The 20,412-nt window shown below is 41.4% G+C and overlaps 2 protein-coding genes across 7 annotated transcripts in view; both read right to left on the reverse strand.

Moving 5' to 3' along the window:
- LOC125740447 (trichohyalin-like) overlaps nt 1-12,604 on the reverse strand; it is a 114,439-nt gene extending 101,835 nt beyond the window's left edge. For 3 of the 4 annotated variants that reach the window (XM_049011583.1, XM_049011582.1, XM_049011580.1), the window contains exons 1-2: nt 12,459-12,604; nt 10,682-10,716 (exon numbers count right to left, since the gene is read on the reverse strand). In XM_049011583.1, the coding sequence (XP_048867540.1) occupies nt 10,682-10,700 (19 nt within the window). In that variant the 5' untranslated portion in view covers nt 10,701-10,716; nt 12,459-12,604. Of the gene's footprint in view, nt 1-1,568; nt 2,887-3,160; nt 3,290-3,595; nt 3,833-5,819; nt 6,063-10,681; nt 10,717-12,458 lie in introns of all 4 variants that reach the window. The other variant, XM_049011581.1, reaches the window with a different exon arrangement.
- LOC125740521 (astrocytic phosphoprotein PEA-15-like) overlaps nt 1-20,412 on the reverse strand; it is a 44,569-nt gene that overhangs the window by 5,955 nt on the left and 18,202 nt on the right. For 2 of the 3 annotated variants that reach the window (XM_049011778.1, XM_049011776.1), the window contains exon 4: nt 15,277-20,363. In XM_049011778.1, the coding sequence (XP_048867735.1) occupies nt 20,299-20,363 (65 nt within the window). In that variant the 3' untranslated portion in view covers nt 15,277-20,298. Of the gene's footprint in view, nt 1-15,276; nt 20,364-20,412 lie in introns of those variants that run through there. The other variant, XR_007397635.1, reaches the window with a different exon arrangement.

A 20,412-nucleotide genomic window follows, 5' to 3' on the forward strand; every position in this document is an offset into this window, starting at 1 on the left:
CCCCAGCTTGAGGGGCCCCACATGTTGGCTGACCCTGTGCTTTGGCCCCCAAGTTACAGAGAGCAAGATAGAATAGGCAAAGAGATGCATTCCAATGTAGTTCTAACATCTGCAATCTTCCTATCACAAGCATAGAGACTTAGCCTGCAAAGCTATTTGTTGCCCCCTAAAAGCTGACGATGGCCACAGGGCAGCCTAGAACCCATGACTATCAGCATCGGAGCCACTCATTCAACCCATTGAGCTGAGTGGCAGCCCAACTACTGGGGTGACTTTCAAAAACGTTTTGATGTAGTGAAAATGACACACTCATATAGGCATAAAACATAATTTACACAGAAATTAAAACCATTAATTTGCACAATACTGTATATCACTTTTTAGGTTCTCCACAAACTTTTTTTTTTTTAACAGTTTATTGGAATGATACTGCCAGCTGGGAGATGATGATACAATTTTGTTCACCTGAGAGAGAATCCCTGCTATTGGCTGCTAGCTCAGAATACGCCCTCAGCCCAGGAGCCTGATCGCTCTCCTCAGCCCCCAGTCAACCAGGAAAAAGGTAAAAAAGACCATATTGGATAGAACAAAGCAGACCAGGATCATTTATGGTGTGAAAGAACCACAAATATGATTCAGCACAAAAAGGAAAACAAACAGCAGTGACACTCTGACCAGGTTCCTCAGGATCCAGTGAATCTCTCCATGACCTTTCTTCTCTCCTGGGGATCCCTGTGGGCTGCTCTCCAGTTTTAGTTTCATTCTAGCAACCTTCCTATTCATCTCCTCCATCTCTCTGTTCATCTCTATCTTTAACTTCTGCATCTCTTCATTCTTCTCCCTCTGCACTCTCTCTATCTCTCTGCTACATGCTTCCTTTATAACAGCTATTTCATGGTTCTTTTCTGTCTCTCATATTCATTGTGTATCTTGGTTTTTAATGTGGACTGTAATCTGTTAAACAGTTCAGGTAGCAGTATTTTCATCACATGTCTTTCTGCTTCAGCCTGGACCTTCCCCTCGTAGTTCGCTCTGATCTCTTCAATCTCCTGTCTGTGTTTCTCCTCAGTTTTTTCTCTCTCTGCTTCCTCTCTGAGTCTTTTAATCTCCTTTTGCATAACATTCCTCAGCTCCACCTCTTTGTTTAGTTCTTCTTCAAATTTATGGGTATATAAAACGGTTACTGCAAATACTGGGGTGACTTTCAAAAACGTTTTGAAATGCCTAAGCTGACATACTCATAAAGACATAAAACATCATTTATACATAAATTAATTTCCACAATACTGCATCTTGTTTACTAGTTACTCAACAGACATTTAAAAATTTATTTCGTAACAGTTTGTTGGAGTGATACTGCCACTTGATGGAACGTAGTAGAATTTTTTGGGAGTAAAGTAATTCATTGGCTAAGAGACACACCTGCACAGAATAAAAAATGTATAATCAATCACAGGCAGACACAGATTCACACAATATGAGCAATGTAGTCATCAATTCACCTGAGACAGAAGGAAATGAACAATCATCTAAAACCCCAAATACAGTAGGAACATACAGACTGCACACACACACACACAGCTGGAGGCAGAGTTCAGACTGCAGTTCCCTCAAGCTGTGTACTGTTCTCCAGGTTTAGTTACACTCTTACAATCACCCTCTTCATATCTTCCATCACACTGTTCATCTCTATCTTTAACTTCTGCATCTCTTCATTCTTCTCCCTCTGCACTCTCTCTATCTCTCTGCTGCACGCTTCCTTTATAACAGCTATTTCATGGTTCTTTTCCTCAGTCTGTCTCTCATATTCATTGTTCTTGGTTTTCAATGTGAACTGTAGTCTGCTAAACAGTTCAGGTAGCAGTATTTTCATCACATGTCTTTCTGCTTCAGCCTTCTCCTCGTAGTCCTCTTTGATCTCTTCAATCTCCTGTCTGTGTTTCTCCTCCCGCTCACTTTTTTCTTTCTCTGCTTCCTCCTTGAATTGCTTAACCTCATTTTGCATAACATTCCTCAGCTCCACCTCTTTGTTCAGTTTTTCTTCAAGTTCTTTTTTCTTTTCTTCATCCCTCTCTTCCTTCAGCTGTTCCTCCAGTTCAACTATCTTCTCCTCCAGCACTACAATCTTTTCCGTCTGTTCCTGAATCACGGTCTCCTTCTCCCTCAGAGAGTCTTGCAGCTCCTTCTCAAACTTCTCCTTCGCCTCCAGTTCTTCTCTCAGTTTCTTCTCGGATCTTTCCCTCTGGAGCTTTTGTTCCATCGCTTGAATCTGAGACATCACCAATTCATGCATTTCACTGCTGTAGAAGCTCCATTGGTTTTCTTCAACCATCTTCGCTATGCTCTCCAGCAACCACGAGATCTGATAACCTTCAGGCCTGTTACTGGTGTTGATGATATGATACCTGTTTCCGCACATGGTAATTTTTTTCTGAATGTCTGGGCTGCCGGTATGCACAAAGCCTCCAGTGATGCTCTCTGTCAGTTCACTGGCGTGAGTTAAAAGGACAATGGTGTGTGGAAAGCAGTCATCTCCAAGTATCTCCCTCATCTTCTCTAATATTGTTCCCTGCACCTCTCCACACTCGTGCATCTCTGTGACCAAGAGAAAAGCATGAGGTCCTGGAGCTGACAATTCCATGCAGTGTTTGATGTCCTGCAAGAGCTCAGACTGGGACACTGTAGAGCTAAACCAGTCTGGAGTATTCACCACCACCACCTGTCTCCCGGCAATGGTCCCATTTTTCATCTCGCTGCTCATCTGGACCTGTGTCTGTGAGGGCGTCCCAGACACAAACACCTCTCTGCGCAGGATGGCATTTGCTATTAAGCTTTTCTCAGCTGTACTTCTCCCCAGAAGCACCAACCGGAGCTCAGGGACACTGGCTGCAAAAGGAAATGAGGAGGAGTCAAAGACCATAACTGGGTGGGGATTGGCCTGCTCCTTCTTTGGGACAATGGGCCCCATACGCAGTCCTCAGACATATGTAGGATCTGAGTAAAACTTTGTAGGTAACGACGTTAAAATTAAAGTTTAAATTCAATAAACGTCTTTTTGTAACTGAGGTGAAACATACAGTATAATGTTGTTTTATTAAGAATGCAGTCAAATTCTATTAACAGTAGTTGACTGCATGTAATCCAGAATATCTTTACTTACCAAAGGAAATTAAATAGTCCATACTTTTACATCTTCTTAACGGGCTTTTCAGTGCCACCCTGATTTTACTCTCTCTCTCACTGTTCAGTTTCTTGGTCTCATTCTCCTCCTTTATCTGATGTTTAACCCCTAGAATGGTGCACCAGGAAAATACTTAATACTCAAAATTCAGTAAATGTGCAAATTCCGACCAGATAATTAACTAGCTAGACGTCTTCTCTGACAAAGATGTGCAGCCTAATGTCTGTCATCACCTATACTGAGAAAGCACAGAATTGTAATGATGTATACAGTGTATTCAGAAAGGATTCAGGACTCTTCTCCTTTTTCACATTTTGTTATGCTACAGCCATATGGTGATATTTTTTAATTCATTTTTAACCAATCTATGATTTTAATGTGTATAATTAGATTATGTAAGCAGAGTGGCTTTACTCTGTTTTCTCTTCTTCTGGTTCATGGTCTCCTTCTCTTTCTGGATCATGTCCCTCATTCTCTCCACCTCCTCCCTCTCTCTCTGGAGTTCACATCTCATTTGGTGAAGCCTCATTTCCTCTGTTTCTCTGGCTGCTCTCCACACTTCCAGCTCCCGTCTCTCTTTCTCTCTTTCTTCCTTTAGATGCTGTAGCTCTTCACCGTGACTCTGAATCTCTCCACTGACCTTTTCCATCTCTTTTCCATCACAGGAAAAAAGTTGATGGTGACAAAAAGAGAAGGTAAGTTGTGTATATAGAATTGTGCTGTATTAAATATTGACCAAATATTGCTTTATACAGGAACACCCTTATTTAAGGTGAGAGTAAGAGTGCATTGATTAGGGGAGGGATTGCTTAGTTTCCAAAAATGAATTATAGATTTTCCAGCAGTGCTTTTTTACGACTCCAGACATAACAGCTAAAAGGTGACATCATGACATAAGCAAATTAAACATGCTACTAAAAGTAAAAATACAAAGACAATAAATAGAATGAGGCAAAAATATGTCAAGTTCAAACAGCATTGTAACTTGAAAAATGTGTGTTCCATCATCATCAGGAGCAAGGATGCAGAAGACCAGAAGGATTCAAGGTATGACTGGAGTGCTTGCAGGACGTCTGTTTGTGTCTGTTTTTTAGATCTCCAATGAAAGAACCCTTTTAAGGAAGGAGGTGTGGCCAGTATACAGGGCGCTTCCTGTCCCTTCCCCCTTGGTCTCTGTCATTGGTCACACTGCCTACAGGTGTGCCCACTATATAGGGAGATTCCCATGCCTTCCTTCTTGGCTCTTTCTCATTGGTCACACTGCCTACAGGTGTGCCCAGTATACTGGGAGATTCCCATGCCTTCCTTCTTGGCTCTCTGTCATTGGTTACAATGCTTGTCATTTTTTTCTTTATGTTCAGACACGCAAGAATTTGTACACAAACTCGACCATCACGTCTTGTCCTGCCATTTCCTCTTAAAATAAGATGAAGATGCTTTATTGTCATTGCTTCTTTAATCTGAGCAGTTATTGAAATTCATTGACATTTATTTGTCACACGTGTGACAAATATGTGACATACTTCTGTTGTGTCTGTTATGTTGTGTCTTAAAATAATATTAGGGATGTGTGTTGCTGCTCCAATGATCCTTCCATGTGCCACGCCGCCCTCGTTACCTCATGTGAATTCCTGATTGTATTCAGCTGTTTAGTGTTATTTCTGAGTAGTCCTGTGTATTTAAGTCTGTGTTCAAGTCTGTTTCCCCAGTCCGGTCATTGACGTTGAATGTGAACCCTGCCTTGTTGATTCTGCCATAATAAACCCTGTTTCCTGGATTCCCATCTGCCCGATCCTGATTTCCCGCTCCCTGCTCGTTTGCCTGACATGCAGTCATAACAGTTTGCCAGTTTTGTCTCATCAAACACCTGGATACTAACAGATTGAAAGCCCCCTCACTGATATATCCCAGCATCACATTTTTGACCAAGTTCTGATTGCGCAGCAGGATAGTGTTGTAGGGTAATGCTGTAGGGTAATGCTGTAGGGTTGTGTCTTTTTTGCATTTGAAAATCTTACAGACCCCATAATGTAGTTCATACGTAGTGTATGGTTATACACCATTTAACTGTACATATCGCGGGTCGCAGTGACCTGTGATGCCATATGTATAGTTCTCCTGGGGTCATGAATTTATTTCAAAATAGCTTAAAATTACTTTGTGGTCAACTTTGTGAAAAAATTACAAGTCGAATATGAACAACATATGACAAATTAGTAATTAACTACTGTCACTGAATAAGTCAACAAATCATTATTTTAACTAAATAGGAGTAACTGAAAATAAATTAATGCAAGTTTATTTTGTTCAACACAGAAAAAAACCAGTATGACATTGTTAAACCCTGCATGAGATGTTTATGCTCACAATCGCTACGGAGACCGCAAGCATGTTCTCTGGATGCTGTTATCACAAGGCATCAGTAGAAAGTATCACACAGCATATCGCTAGCCCAGGAACAGATAAAAATTCAGTATTGGCGACTGAATATGCATCACTGAAGGTGATCATAAAGGGAGGAGCATCAGTACTTAGACTCTTTCAATATATATATATATATATACATTTTAATTTTGATCTTTTTTTTGTTTTCTTTGTAGAAGGAAAACATTGTTATTGGAAAGCAGAGTTAGCTCACCCAGCTCCTGAATGAGCTGAGGCTCATGTTCCTTCAGAAGTTTGTAAAAAGCCTCTTTTGCAGGTGCTCCTCCAAGGTCCAGGTCTTGGTAGATGTTCTTCATGATGTTCTGACTGGTATAATTAAGCAACATGGCCAACCTGGTATGCATCGTCCAGTATGCGAGCAGACCCCTCCCGATGGGGTCCACTGCCCTCACCCTCTCGATGAGCTCAGCCCGGTGTTGGTCCACAAAGCGAGCAGCTGGACAAGAAGCCCACAAGCGTGACCACGTTTGGCAGAAGCACGTTTCTCAGCGCTAAGCCATGGCTGTCATCACCTACTAAACTGTTATAAATGACAGTGCTATACAGTCCTGGTCAGGATAATTAGGCACTTCTCATTTGTAAATACAGAATATACAATATCTTCAGAAATAAATGCAAATTAGCCAATTTTGTTTAATCAGAATATTTCATAAAATGCCCAAAGTTATTAAACAACAACAGCAGCAAAATAACTGTCATATAGTGAAATAAAAAATGTCGACATAAAATGTGAACTGTGCATGATTATTGGCTCCCTTTTAATGATTTTGAATTATTTCCTCAAATATATTAGGAAACAAATAAGACTCATCTGCACTTAATCTACATTTCTGACATGACCGGGATTAAAGCAATGAATGGTTTTACTGCTTAAAAAGGGGCTGATTGCTTCCAGTTTCCTTTTCATAATGGTGAAGACAAGAGAGCTGTCTGACAGCATTCCCTCTACCACCCCCCTCTGCGGAGGACTACTGTATTTCTATTTATTTATTTATTTTTATTCATTTCCTCAAGAGAGGGAGAGGGAAAGAGAGGGGGACAGAAGGACAAAAATGGAGAAGAAGGGAAATAGAGAGAGAGGGAGGGAAAAGAGAAGAAAAAGAAAAACCAGATAATCTGCTTCAATACCTGCTGAAGAGAGAAAACAGCCAACATCTGTACGAATCACAGTGAAGATGTTAAGAAGCACCAGCCGATCAAGAGAGTGTGTGTCTGTGAGAGCCTGTTTGTATACCTGTGTGTGTCTGTGAGAACCTGTTTGTACACCTGTGTGTGTCTGTGAGAGCCTGTTTGTACACCTGTGTGTGTCAGTGAGTAGTAGTTTGTACGCCTGTGTGCACACCTGTGTGTGTGAGCGCGCTTGTGTTCATAAGGTTTCTCCATGTAAATGTCTAGTAGTGTGTGTGGGGGGCCACAGCCCCACCCCCACCCATGAAGCAGACACAGAGGAGACCCGGGCCCCAGACATCCAGAGGCCCCCCAGGGCATGGGAGCCCCCGGAGGACCACAGCAGGGAGAATAGCAGCCCCCACCCAGAAAAGGGCAGAGGAGAGCTCCGGAGGGAGGCCATCCGGCAGCCACAGTGCAGGAGCCTCTGGGGGCCGTGGCGGCGAGCCCGCAAGCTCCACCAGTGGCCGGCCCCACCAGGGCAGACCGGGCCCAGAGATCCAAGGGCCCCCCCCCCCCCAGCAAGGGCCCGAGAGAGCCAGGAGGGCCAGACCCCACCAGGCAACCGCCGAGGGTGAGCCAGCACCCACCCGAGCACCCAGCCCCGGACATCGAGAACCACCAACGCACCAGCGGCCGGGGGCCCCATCCACCGGCAGGGAGTGTGGCGGGGGGGAATAGAGCCCGAGATGTTATTTCAGGTGGAGTCTAGGACCCAACCTGACACATGCGTATAGACAAACAGGCACACACATATACAAGCATACGTTCCCACCCTCATGCACACATAAACAAATATTTACACATTCACCCAACATTTAGACACACAGAAATGAACACTGTACACATACTCTCACTCCCCATATATACTCTATGTGGACCCCTTTTTTTTTTTTTCCTCTGGCGAGGAGACCAGAAGACCACCCCGAACCCCGCAGCAGCCAAGAAGCCCACCAGCCCAGACCCCGACTACACGGCCAGCTCTTCCTCTCAGCCCCCAGCTCCAAATGGCGAACAGAGAACGGGGGTGTGAAAAGACCCCATGCCCCCCTTCGCCCGCTCAGATGTGGTGTTGGTGCGTGTTGTTCTAAAGTGCTTTTAAAACAGGGGAAGGGCACGGTGCCAACCACCCCTGCCAACCAACAGCTGGTGTTAGCTTGGCCCCTCCCCAGAACCCTCAATGTCTATGTGCGATTAAAATTGAGAAGTGGGCACTGGCACCAGAGGTAAGGTTGAATGAACAGACCACCCTCTGGATGCCATCCTGGGTGCCCACCCCCACGGCCCTAAATGCATGTGTCATGAGAGAGTCAGTAATGAGAGTGTCTACGTTGTGGTGTATGATTGAGGTACATGTGGTCGCGAGGGGACAGAGGAGGGATACCTCCCCTGTATCCCAGCCACGCACCTGCACCTCAAAGCCCTACGTGTGTGGTGGTGTGATGGAGCGGGAGCAGGGAAGCACTTAGGAATGGGGAGGAAAGGAAAGGGGGGGGCAAAGTACCTCCCCCCTGGAGCCAGCTCCCCCGCTGACCCCCGTAGGCACCCCCGTTCCCCGAAATCCACCCAGGGTGGGGAGGAACTGCTGTTATTAAAAAGCATAACAGTTTCAAAGGTCACAAGGCGATCGCCGAAGAAGTTCCCAGTTTCAAGAAGAATCTCAATGACAGACGTCTGTGAAGGTTGGTGCTGGTTGTGGAAAAAACACCACACAAGACATCTAAAGAGCTTCAAGCTGACCTGGTGCAATCTGGAGTGGTGGCTTCTACCCGTACCATACTAACCCAAGTAGGACTCCATGGACGAAGGGCAAGGAGGACACCACTACTGAAAGAATGGCACAAAAAGGCAAGACTTGCGTTTGTGATGTATAGGTGATGGGATGAAGCCCATAAGAAAAAGAGCAGCCTGCCTACAGTAAAATACGGGGGGGGGCTCTCTCGTGTTGTGGGGCTGCTTTGCTGCCTCTGGTTCTGGAGGCACTGAATGTACCAAAGGAAGTACGAAATCAGGAGATTACCAAGGCATTTTAGAGTGAAATGTGTTTTTCATTGTCCAAAGACAAGGTTTGAGCAAAAGTCTTTCAGCAGGACACTGACCCAAAGCAAACATCAAACAGCACAAGAGAACGGTGGAAAAGGAAAGATGGACTGTTTTAAACTGACAAGTGATGAATCCTGACCGAAATCCCATTGAAAAGCTCTGCAGAGAGCTGAAATCTGCCATTGCAAATAGGACTCCTGTAAACTTAAAAGAGCTGGAATGCACAGCAATGTTAGAGTAGCGGAAACTGCTAGCAAATGGATGCAAGAAGCTTATAGATGGATACAAGAAATGTTTAGACGCGATCATTGTCACCAAAGGTTCTGCGATGAAATATCAGTGAAGGAGCCAACAACCATGTCCAGCATACATTTTATGTCTATATTTTTATTTCACTATATGACAGCGTTTGTTGTTGCCATTCAAAAACTTTGGACATTTTATTAAATATTCTAATTATAAAAAATTGGTTCATTAGCATTTATTTCTGAAGATATTCTACATTCTGTACTTACAATTGATGGGCGCCAATAATCCTGACCAGGATTGTACATGGGAAATAAGCCATGGTCACATGTCAAAAGTGATCACATTTATTATCAAAAAGGGTTATGACGTTTTAATTCAACATAATTTTTACACTATTACAGCTACATGACTCAGCTATAGCTTGTTGGGAAGCAGTTTTACTTTTGCATTAATCACAATTCATCTCGTGAACTCCATTAACTATAAAAAACAGTGAAAGTAGTGAAAAGTTTGGAGTAACAAGTCGTGCATTATACATTTCCAAACACAGGCTGTGGTCCAGTTACATTTCACAATACTGTTTAACCTTAAACCCTAACCTGTCTAAACAAGAAAGTACACGTGTCCAGTTTTAATAATCGATAAATGCTAAAAGAGTCAGGTTCTACCCTCGCTGATATATTTAAATCTTTATATTTGTGTGAGGAATCTGAAGGATGCGGCGTTTAAAAAACAGTCTAAAGTTTACTGCCTTTGCATGAGCTCTGCATGAACTAGTCGAATTCATTCTCATTTTATATATATATATATATATATATATATATATATATATATATATATATATATATATATATATATATATATATAAATGCCACTTGGGGAGTGATTCTGTCATGAGGGGGACCATGTACAGTAACAGGCCAGTGTTTTACATGGAAGTAGTTCCCATACAGTACATATATACTTCATTATTATTATTATTATTATTATTATTATCAAATTCTCACATCTGAAGGAAGCTGACTGATTTTCAATAACTGCGCAGGGTGTGTCTGCCAGGCAGTTACCACACCTGCCTAATACCTTGTTTAGGCAGGTTAAGCAAGAGTGTGACGTATGACTAGATTACAAGCAGTTCCTTTAAGAAGTATAATTAATGGCTTGTTCTGCATTAATCCTTAAACTACTTCATTGTATTTTTCAGAATCAACAGTAGTTAATGAAACTCAGCCATGTAAAAAGAGACCTAGACTAGAAGTTACATTAGACTATACAACAGAAAAGTCGATTTTCTGAGCTTCCCAGAGAGCTGTAGCTGAGCCATGTAGCTGAAATAACAAACAAAGTTCATCAGAAAACACTCTGACACGCAGGGCGTGGCAAATAAACTACAACAACATTCCTGGGCTTTGGAAGGTTTGCATAATTCGTGAAGTGGACACTATTTGGAAATTTGTTTCATTAAAATGGAAAGACACAAGAACAAAACATAATGGGGAGGTAACCAGGAATCCATATCTGTAATATAAAACTGGGAATACAATGAATGCCCTGTAGTTCTTAAATCTGATAGATAATATATGTTTATATATTTACCGTAATCTTGGGACTCCATTTTCACTCTCCACGACCTGAGAACAAACCGTCACGGGAGAATCAATCAATCAAAGAATCAATGTGATTGATGACGCGAGTTACTTTAGTTTTGCACAAACACACAAGCGCCCCCATCTCAGCAGCTCGTAGTGCTGCAGCTATTTCCGTGTGCGAAAAGCCGGATTAAACCACTCAACCAAAGACTTTTCACAAGGTTTATACACGCTTCCCATTTTAAAAGTCTGAATTTTCCAGACTGAACTGGGGGCGAAGACAGTAAAAGTTGTTGTGGGTGGGGTGGTGATGGAGTCAGCTGTCAGGGTCGGGGGGTGGCATGAGGTTGGCACCGGCAGTTTGTTAATTCGGAGCCCATCTTGCCCTCAACAGAATCCGCCAGTGGCTGCCAATTAGACCAAGAGGGTCTAGCTGCAGACGCCTGTAGAGTGGAGCTCCACCGGAAACACGTGATCTCAACTCTGTCTTACAGCGAATAAACCCTAAGCTTAAACTTAACCCTAAACCTAACCTCAACCGGAGCTCCACTTTACGTCCTTAAAGATCACGTATTTCCGGTGGAGCTCCACTCTACAGACATCAGCAGCTGGACCCTTCTCGATTCAATGGCAATGCCTCTGCCTCGTCATTTTGCTTTCTGTTCAAATTCGGCATCGTTAGCGAACCAGTTACAAAACCGGCTAACCTGCCTGCCCTGCTGCTGCACCACCATTCATTGTGGCACCAGAAACAGCGCCATCACCTGCCTGCCTTCCGCACTGAGACTCACATCCTAAAATGTGGGCAGTGTGAATTATGATCTTATTCATTTAGTTCGTACGCGCGTACCCCACAGACACAGCCCACCTCCCTCGCTTGCAACGTTTCTCTTCAGTGTCCTTTCTGTGTTCATTCTGGCCCCGACAGCCAGCTCACATTAGTGGTTCCATCGAAAACGTCAATAAGTACATTCAGGTATTTTTTATACAATACATACAGTGCTCACAGAAAGTCTTCGAACATTTGCTTAATTTAGCAAAAACATTTATTAGTTTTATAACGAAAGTTAGTACTTTTTCATTTACAAAAATGTATATATAACATTAGAAACAACAAATAGTTTTAACTGAAATGTTCGTTTTTAAGTAGTAATAAATTGTAACCCAAATTGTAGTTCTAAAAAAGCTGTTCTGGGTCGAAAAATTAATTGTCAAGCATCATTAGGAACTCTTTAATGAATAACACAATAAATTCGCAATAACATAAAACACCAAACATTTGTGTTTAGTATGTCTTTGGGAGCCAATGCAATTGCAATTAATGTCGAGACGGCAAGAACAGAATTGAGTGAGTCAGTTGCAAAAAATTATGCCACTTAATAAAAAGTGCGCAAGGAAGATATGTGCAGATATGTTAAACACTGCTTGTCAATGGACTTTTGTTCTGAAACCAATAAACTCGCAACAGACTTTTTATAGAATTAAGCAAAGCGTCCCAAGACTTTCTATAAGTACTGTGACAGGCCAGTTCGTCATAGTCTGGAAATATCATACTTTCTTTCCTTTTCTTTCCATACTTATCTAGACTTTCTTTTCAGAATCTTCCCGTAAGCCACACAGAGCCAGCAGGCTACATCATACACAGGAGTGAAGAGGGTTTACAAATACACACACTCTGAGTGACTGTAACACACAACATCAACATACACAACATGCAGATTGTTAAGACAGTATCAATGTGATTTTTTATAATAATCTTTTAAGGAAAAAGTGGCACCTCTTACCTTTGTCTTCACTCTGATTTTATTTCAGTAAAAACATGTTTCGTAATCCATTAACCAAAGTGCTTTGCGGTCTTCAACAGAAGGGATGCCAGAGTAATAGTAATAACTTAGCAATGAATCGCATGAGGAAATTACTCCATGCCAAGAATCTAGGAGCTGGTTAGGTTACATAGGTCACATGACATGAGTAAAGGTTATTTGAAGATAATAGTGCTGGTTGTCTAAATGTACAGAAACAGCAGAAAACACTGACTATTCATCCATGCAGCATTCTGTGGTTTCACTGGTAAACAAAATTAATACATACTAATATGTATATAGGGGCGGCATGGTGGTGCAGTGGTTAGCACTGTTGCCTCACACCTCTGGGACCCGGGTTCGAATCTCCGCCTGGGTCACATGTGTGTGGAGTTTGCATGTTCTCCCCATGTCGTCGTGGGGTTTCCTCCGGGTACTCCGGTTTCCCCCCACAGTCCAAAAACATGCTGAGGCTAATTGGAGTTACTAAATTGCCCGTAGGTGTGCGTGTGCGTGTGTGGGTGCATGGTGTGTGAGTGTGCCCTGCGATGGGCTGGCCCCCCATCCTGGGTTGTTCCCTGCCTCGTGCCCATTGCTTCCGGGATAGGCTCCGGACCCCCCGTGACCCAGTAGGATAAGCGGTTAAGAAAATGGATGGATGGATGGACTAATATGTATTATATGTATGTATTCATTTGTTTCACTGGTCAACAAATTTTTACTTTCTTTTTGTTTCATAAATCAAAATAGGTGAATCTTACAGAATTGTTCGTGCTGAGTTCCAATATCAGAATTTAGCTATCATGCATGGATTTTGAGTGACACAAAATTAAACCATACGCTATACGTACAGCCGTGGCCAAAAGTTTTGAGAGTGACACAAGTGTTGGTTTTCACAAAGTTAGCAGCTTAAGTGTTTGTAGATCTTTTTGTCAGATATTTCTTTGGTATACTGAAGTATAATTACAAGCATTTCATAAGTGCCAAAGGCTTTTATTGGCAATTACATTACGTTTATGCAAAGAGTCAATATTTGCTGTGTTGGCCCTTCTTTTTCAAAACCTCTGCCATTCGCCCCGGCTGCTGTCAATCAACTTATGGGCCAATCCTGACTGATGACAGCCCATTCTTGCATAATCAATTCTTGGAGTTTGTTAGAACTTGTGGGTTTTTGTTTGTCCATCTGCCTCTTGGGGATTCACCACAAGTTCTCAATATGATTACTATTTGTGGAGTTTCTTGACCATGAACCCAAAATGTCAACATTTTGTTCCCCAAGCCACTTAGTTATCACTTTTGCCTTATGGTACCGTGCTGGAAAATGCGTTATTCATCACCGAATTGTTCTTGGATAGTTGGGAGTTCTTGGAGGATGTTTTGGTACCATTCTTTATTCATGTCTGTGTATTCATTGTGAGCTCACGCCCTTGACTGAGAAGCAACCCCACACATGAATGGTCTCAGGATGCTTTACTGTTGGCATGACATCGGACTGATGGTAACGCTCACCTTTGTTCTCCGGACAGTCTTTTTCCAGATGCCAAAACAATCAGAAAGGGGATTAATCAGAGAAAATAATTTTACCTTTGCTGGACTTACTTGTGCGCCCTGAAGTCCTGAAGTCAACAACAATTGAACCTCTCTCACTGAAGTTCTTGATGATCCGATGAATGGTTGATTTACATGCAATCTTACTAGCAGCAATATCCTTGCCTGTGAAGCCCTTTTTGTGCAAAGCAATGATGACTGTGTGTGTTTCCTTGCAGGTAACCATGATTAACAGAGGGAGAACACCCAGTCTGATATTCTAACTCAATCAGCATGACATAGTGATCTAAAGCCTTGTCCTCATCAACACTCTCACCTGTGCTAACGAGAGAATCACTGAAATGATGTCAGCAGGTCCTTTTGTGGCAGGGCTGAAATGCAGCTGAAATTAGTTTTGGGGATTAAGTTAATTTTCGTGCATGCGTGAGTGAATGGTGTGTGAGTGTGCCCTGCGATGGGCTGGCCCCCCATCCAGGGTTGTTCGCTGCCTCGTGCCCATTGCTTCCGGGATAGGCTCCAGACCCCCCGCGACCCAGTAGGATAAGCGGTTTGGAAAATGGATGGATGGATAGTTGTTCTGTGAAAAAATGTTTGTTGAAAAAGTGTTATATGAATTACCTGTTTTAAAGATTTCACGATAATTATAACAAAATTGGCCGTTCCTCAATAACATTATGTGAAAATTCAGAATTTTTTTCTGTGATCAACATCACCAGATCTATCTGGCACACTGCCAAATAACATATTTCCCCTCTAAGCTTGAGATGATAATCAGGTCCACTTTTGCACAGTCCAACAAGTGATGCTTTTTCACACAAAAGGAATATCTTCCATATAAGTTTCAGTGGCAACAGACCACAAATAAGGGTAAGTTATGTAACATCCATCCATCGTCTATGGTTATGGGTGTAAAGCCTGGAAGATCCCGAGCTGGAATGCCAACCAGACCTTGGCATGTTTTTGGACTGTGGGGGGAAACCAGAGGAAACCCACAGTGACATGGGGAGAAGGTGCAAATTCCACACACTGGGGCAGACACTCGGTCCCTGGTCCCAGAGATGTGAAGCAGCAGTGCTTAACCAGTGCACCACTGTGCACTGTACCCCACTGTACTACAGTAACCCACCGCTGGTCTCCGCATTTCTCTCTAATGTGTCTCTCATATTGAGACACACTAAAGCTTTACATACCGCTGTCAGTTTTAGATAAAACTAATATTTAAACTAAACATTAAAAAGCACTGTTTGTTAGGTTAGCAAATATTTTTTAATATTTATTTTAGCACAATGACAAAAAGGCCTTTTAAAATAATCCAATGAATAGATAAAAGCCACATCTTAAATACACTCAATATATCATTTACTCTTCAATGGTGTAACATCAAAATAATAATAAAACAGCATACACTGCATTAGCAATCAGTAAATGGATAATCATGTTTTTTTCTTAAACATTTTTAACAGTCACTGCATCACAGACTTAAAATGTCACTCCACTGCAGCCCAGTGACAATCCCGTGACGATGGGACTGACTAGTTTCTTAACCTCAAATAGAAAACCAGACTGATCCGATATTAGTCTTGAAAAACGACAGCAATGACCTAGGAATTGTTTGTCCATTAACGAGATCTGAGGTTTAGCCGTTAGATTCAGTCTGATACTTTTTAAGGGGTTTCACACATTTTCCTGCCATTTGTGTATTTCGGCTTTCTGAACTTTACAGGCCATGCTTCCAACCACAGAAATCCCCCCAAGAAAAAGTGCATTTCTTTTCACCTGCATGTAATCTAGAAAAATATAGATAAGAGAAATCCCTGCTGTCCACACCTGAGCACTGACAGGTCTGCCGATCGAATGTCTCCCGTATATTGCAATACACAATAGTGGGGATGAGAACTGGGCCCCAAACTCAAGCCTGCGTCTCAGCTAGACTCGATTCTGTTTCGCGATGCTGTGATGTTGCTGAGAACAGGTGCCACTGCAAAAACACAACAGGAATCTAATGTTGCACTTTTCCAGTTCAGAGTTCAGGAACCACAGCAAATTGCTCTATGTTTGATATCGAACAGATAAAACCCAAGTTTAAAGTCAGCATCTCACACCGTGCTGTCAAGGGAATATCAATTCCACAATTAAACTCATACTGTTATTTTCATTACAGTGTGGATTAGTTTCATTTTTTTCAAATTTCTTCTTCAAAGTGGCAAAGCTTGTTATAGCACATGGCAAAATGTTTCATATAAACATCAGCTCTTTATTCAGCCTTTAAATCCCAAGCAGATAAAGGCCGAAGTTACGAGAGATGTGTTAGCAAAGATTAGATTAGACAAGGTCTTATATACTGTTCCTTGATCAAGATAAATTCTTCGTAACATGTGCTCTCAGTTCAACCTGCACTTCAATTACATAACTGAAAACAGTAATGCACTACAGTAATAATGTCGGTGTGATTTCCAAATGTGAGCATTTGCCACCTTGCAGATTTGACATCAGATATCATCCTATGGCACCAAGATTCCAGTATTTAATTCGTTTCTTTGATCGATAAGTTCATGCCGTTGCACAGCTATGCAGTGGTACACAGGCTGGTCACTGCAGAATCATAATTTCATAGAGAAACATTAGTATGTATTAAAGCAATAACAATCCATGTTGTATATAGCTTTCCCAGAAAAAATAAATATATGTATATATATATATATAAATATATCTATATATGTATGTGCTATGTTGTCTGCTCATTTTCCAGTTGGATTGTGAATGATTTCAGTGCTCAATGTAATTTCTAATACCCCAGGTGAACTTCGAAACTCACAAGGAGATCTGGGCGAATTCCCCAGGCAAATCGGAGTATTCTGGAAATCATACACAGACGAATGCACAGGAAATACAGCACAGCAGTGTGAATAAACTTATTGAGTCACTAATGGTCTCATTGCTTACCATTTCAATGTAAACATCTTTAAACCCACAACTGAAATACATACAGCAAAAAAAAATATTTCATTTCCACAACAGAACATATTAAATCATTTGACTTCAGTAGTTATTTGCAACAATAACAACAACAAGAGCAACAAAAAGACTTGGTTCTCCATGAAATCATTTCTTGAAAAGGAATGTTTCCTAACAAGCAAGTTCATCCCAATCAATTGTTTCCACCATGTTTGAAATTATGAGATTAAATATTTAAATTTAATAAATAATAGTCAAATATTAAAATAAAATCACAATATGTACACCATATAACTTAAGGACAGAAAATACAATTCACATGAACTGTAAAATTTTGACATGGGGCAAAATCTAAGAAACTTTTGAATTAATTTCTTTAGCATTTGTAATAACAGTTTATAACAGAATGTCCTTTCATTTAACATCACAGACATTGTGTGACATCACACTACAATTTTTGTAATGGTTTTAACTGTTGTTTAAACAAAGCATCTCTCCCCAATCATATAATGTATTGTCAGTGGCACACTCCAGATTTCTTTCAAAAATTGTTAGTAACAAACTAATGCTGTGGTTTAAACACTGTGGTCTGCCACATGATTCCCATGCCTCATTCATTAACTTTAAAGAGCAACTGGTAATTATGGGTCTGCTTCATACCACACTGTCCTGTAAACAGAATTTTAATTTCAAATAATCCAGTACTATACAGTTTGATTTAGGTTACAAGTTAAACTAAATGAGTACAGTTCTAAAATATGCATGGAGTTGTACTGCACACTTACTGCGATAATACCTGCGTGCACCAGCTCTTCCTTCAGGCAGTTGCACAACACTAAGAAACACTGTCACAGTCAGGATTTTCGGCCAGAAATAACATTCCCAAGAATCACATCTAACAGCAGCACTAACACTTCAGACCGCAGGCAGATTTGGCCCCTGCTCACCACAGACACAATCATTTAGGTATTCTGCCACTGCTTCTCAAAGATCTGAGTACGCCATGCTGTGATACTGGCTTAGAACCCCATAACACTACATCTATCAGCTTTTAAAGAGTCTAATCAAATTTAAAAATGAAGTTTTCCATGCCAGCAACTCTTAGTGTCCACTCACACGCTGCTTTGCCTGCCCCAGGAATATCGTACTACTCCCTCAATATTGCCGTTTCCAGTCCAATCCATGCCTTCCTCACACACCACCTCCCAACACAACCCAACATCACTGCACCATCCAATTCTCTCGATTGTGTAGACATATAGATTTTTCCAAAATCACACACCTTTTCTTAAAGTATTACTATTGTTTTTCAGAGATATTTACTGAGACGAGCCAACTGGGTGGTGTCAACGTGTAGCAAGTTCAGCCTCTGCTCAGAGATATTTGTATTTCAATTACTGATTAAATATTAAAGGGATTCACATGTCATGTGGATGGTCACTGATTTTGTTAAAACTCAGAAACCTGCAAAAACGAAATAAGCATCACAATAATCTACTCCAAACGTATCCAAAAGAATCCATCCAGTCTCCATCCCTCACAAACACCAGCAGCCGTACCCTACATTCATAGACACCCTCCAGACATGTAGCCTTCCTTCCTCCACAGAAATCATCAACGCTCCTTGTTCCCGCCCTCACTAGTGACTGTAGCGGGCAGTGACAGACAGTATATTCCTGCACAAAACAGCCCGTTGATAGATGGGAGAGCAGAAATGTAATGAAAGGGCCAGGGCAAAAAGCCAGAGCTGTAACTCAAGTGTAGTGTTTCATTAGATGGGCTGGCTATGACCCGGCCAACAGCAGCGACACCAGAATAACAAGCAAAGGCTCAATTAAATGCGCTGGTAATGAAACAGATTAGAAACTAGATTTTCCATTTGAATCCATGAAGTCCATCAGTTCAGTTTCTCTAAGGCATTTGCATAGAATATCTCAGTCTACCACTATCTTCAAGCAAATATTGTTTCACATTATGCTTGCTAGAAACAAAAATTATTCCAAAATTACACAGAATACAAAATAAATACCTAAGCATACATTTGAATTAACATGAAAAAAGATCTTGGTCTTATAAGCAAAGAATATCACGGGCTTGGTCCTATAAGCAAAGAATATCAAGGCTATTGCCTTGAGTTGCAGATCCTGGTTAAAACAGGTAGGGGATGCACGATACAAACAGTTCTACGTCAACACAGTGAAAATAAGCCTGAAAAATCCACCAGAGGGCGCCATTTCCTTTCATTATGCCAGAGCAATCAAGAAAAAAAGCACACAACCTCTCCGGAGATTTCCACAACGTGTTATAAGTAAAGCATTTTACTGCTTCATGCTTCAGAGTGAGGCAATATTCTTGCACAGATTTTACAACTTAAATGTTATATCGATCAGCCGAGGCACTGCAACTAATTTAGCCAAACTATATTAAAAATACATGTATTATATTTTCATACAGTTTAAAATTAATCAGGTGTAAATGTGTCTAAGGAAATGGACAACAGCTTGTATTGTAACCCAGTTAAACATTCAGGACCATTTCTCCCTGGAAAAAATATAGTCCTGTCTGACAGAAAACATGTTTCCTTTTGTTTTTGGTACAAATTCTGACCAGTACATTCTACCATCTTACTATTTCTATGAAAACCACTATTTTATTTTGTATAGCACTGCAACAGACTACCAAGACTTGGCAAAGAGGGCATATATAAGGGAAATATTTAAACTACTAAACACAGAAGCATCAGTCAATCTTCCAGCTTTCATTGTGAAGACAAAAAGAAATAAATGTGTAAAAACAATATAGATCTTTGATATACAATTCAAAAATATTTTTAAAGGGATATCAATATTTTGATATATTTTCACCTAAATCTCTATTTAATACTATCATATATTGAGCTTTAACTTTTTCCAAAGTTATTAATACTGTCCTAAACAAACCCTCATATTTCAAATGGAACAGACGGAAAATCTGACCTAAACGAAAGCATCACAGATGTCAAACGAATGTATAGTTTGGCAAACTTTTGCTACCAGAAGGTAGATTTGGGAGTTAAAATACTATTTTCAAACATCTGAAAGATGACACAAGCTCTGACGCATCATCGGTCACCGTGTTTCTTCCCGTTCCTCATGCATCTGGAATCCTCTCTGTTCTCACAGACGTGGAAAACAGAGGCCTGCCTGCTCTGTGATTGGTTGTTGGGAGAGTCCACATTGTATTTCATTGGGTAGGAGGGTAGACTGGTGCGACCGGGTTGCTGAGCTATACGGGGAGCACTGACGACTGCATCACGTTTGATAGGTCAGGGGCGGTGACCTCATGCTTTCTTGGGGGGTGGAGCTAACTTGATGATCTCATCTTCTGATGGCTGGCGAATGATATCTAGAAAGAGACACCAACAGATCAGCCGTTCTTTAGATATGCGGCAGTG

This window comes from Brienomyrus brachyistius, chromosome 4 (genome assembly GCF_023856365.1).
Source record: "Brienomyrus brachyistius isolate T26 chromosome 4, BBRACH_0.4, whole genome shotgun sequence".
NCBI classification, from domain to species: Eukaryota; Metazoa; Chordata; class Actinopteri; order Osteoglossiformes; family Mormyridae; genus Brienomyrus; species Brienomyrus brachyistius.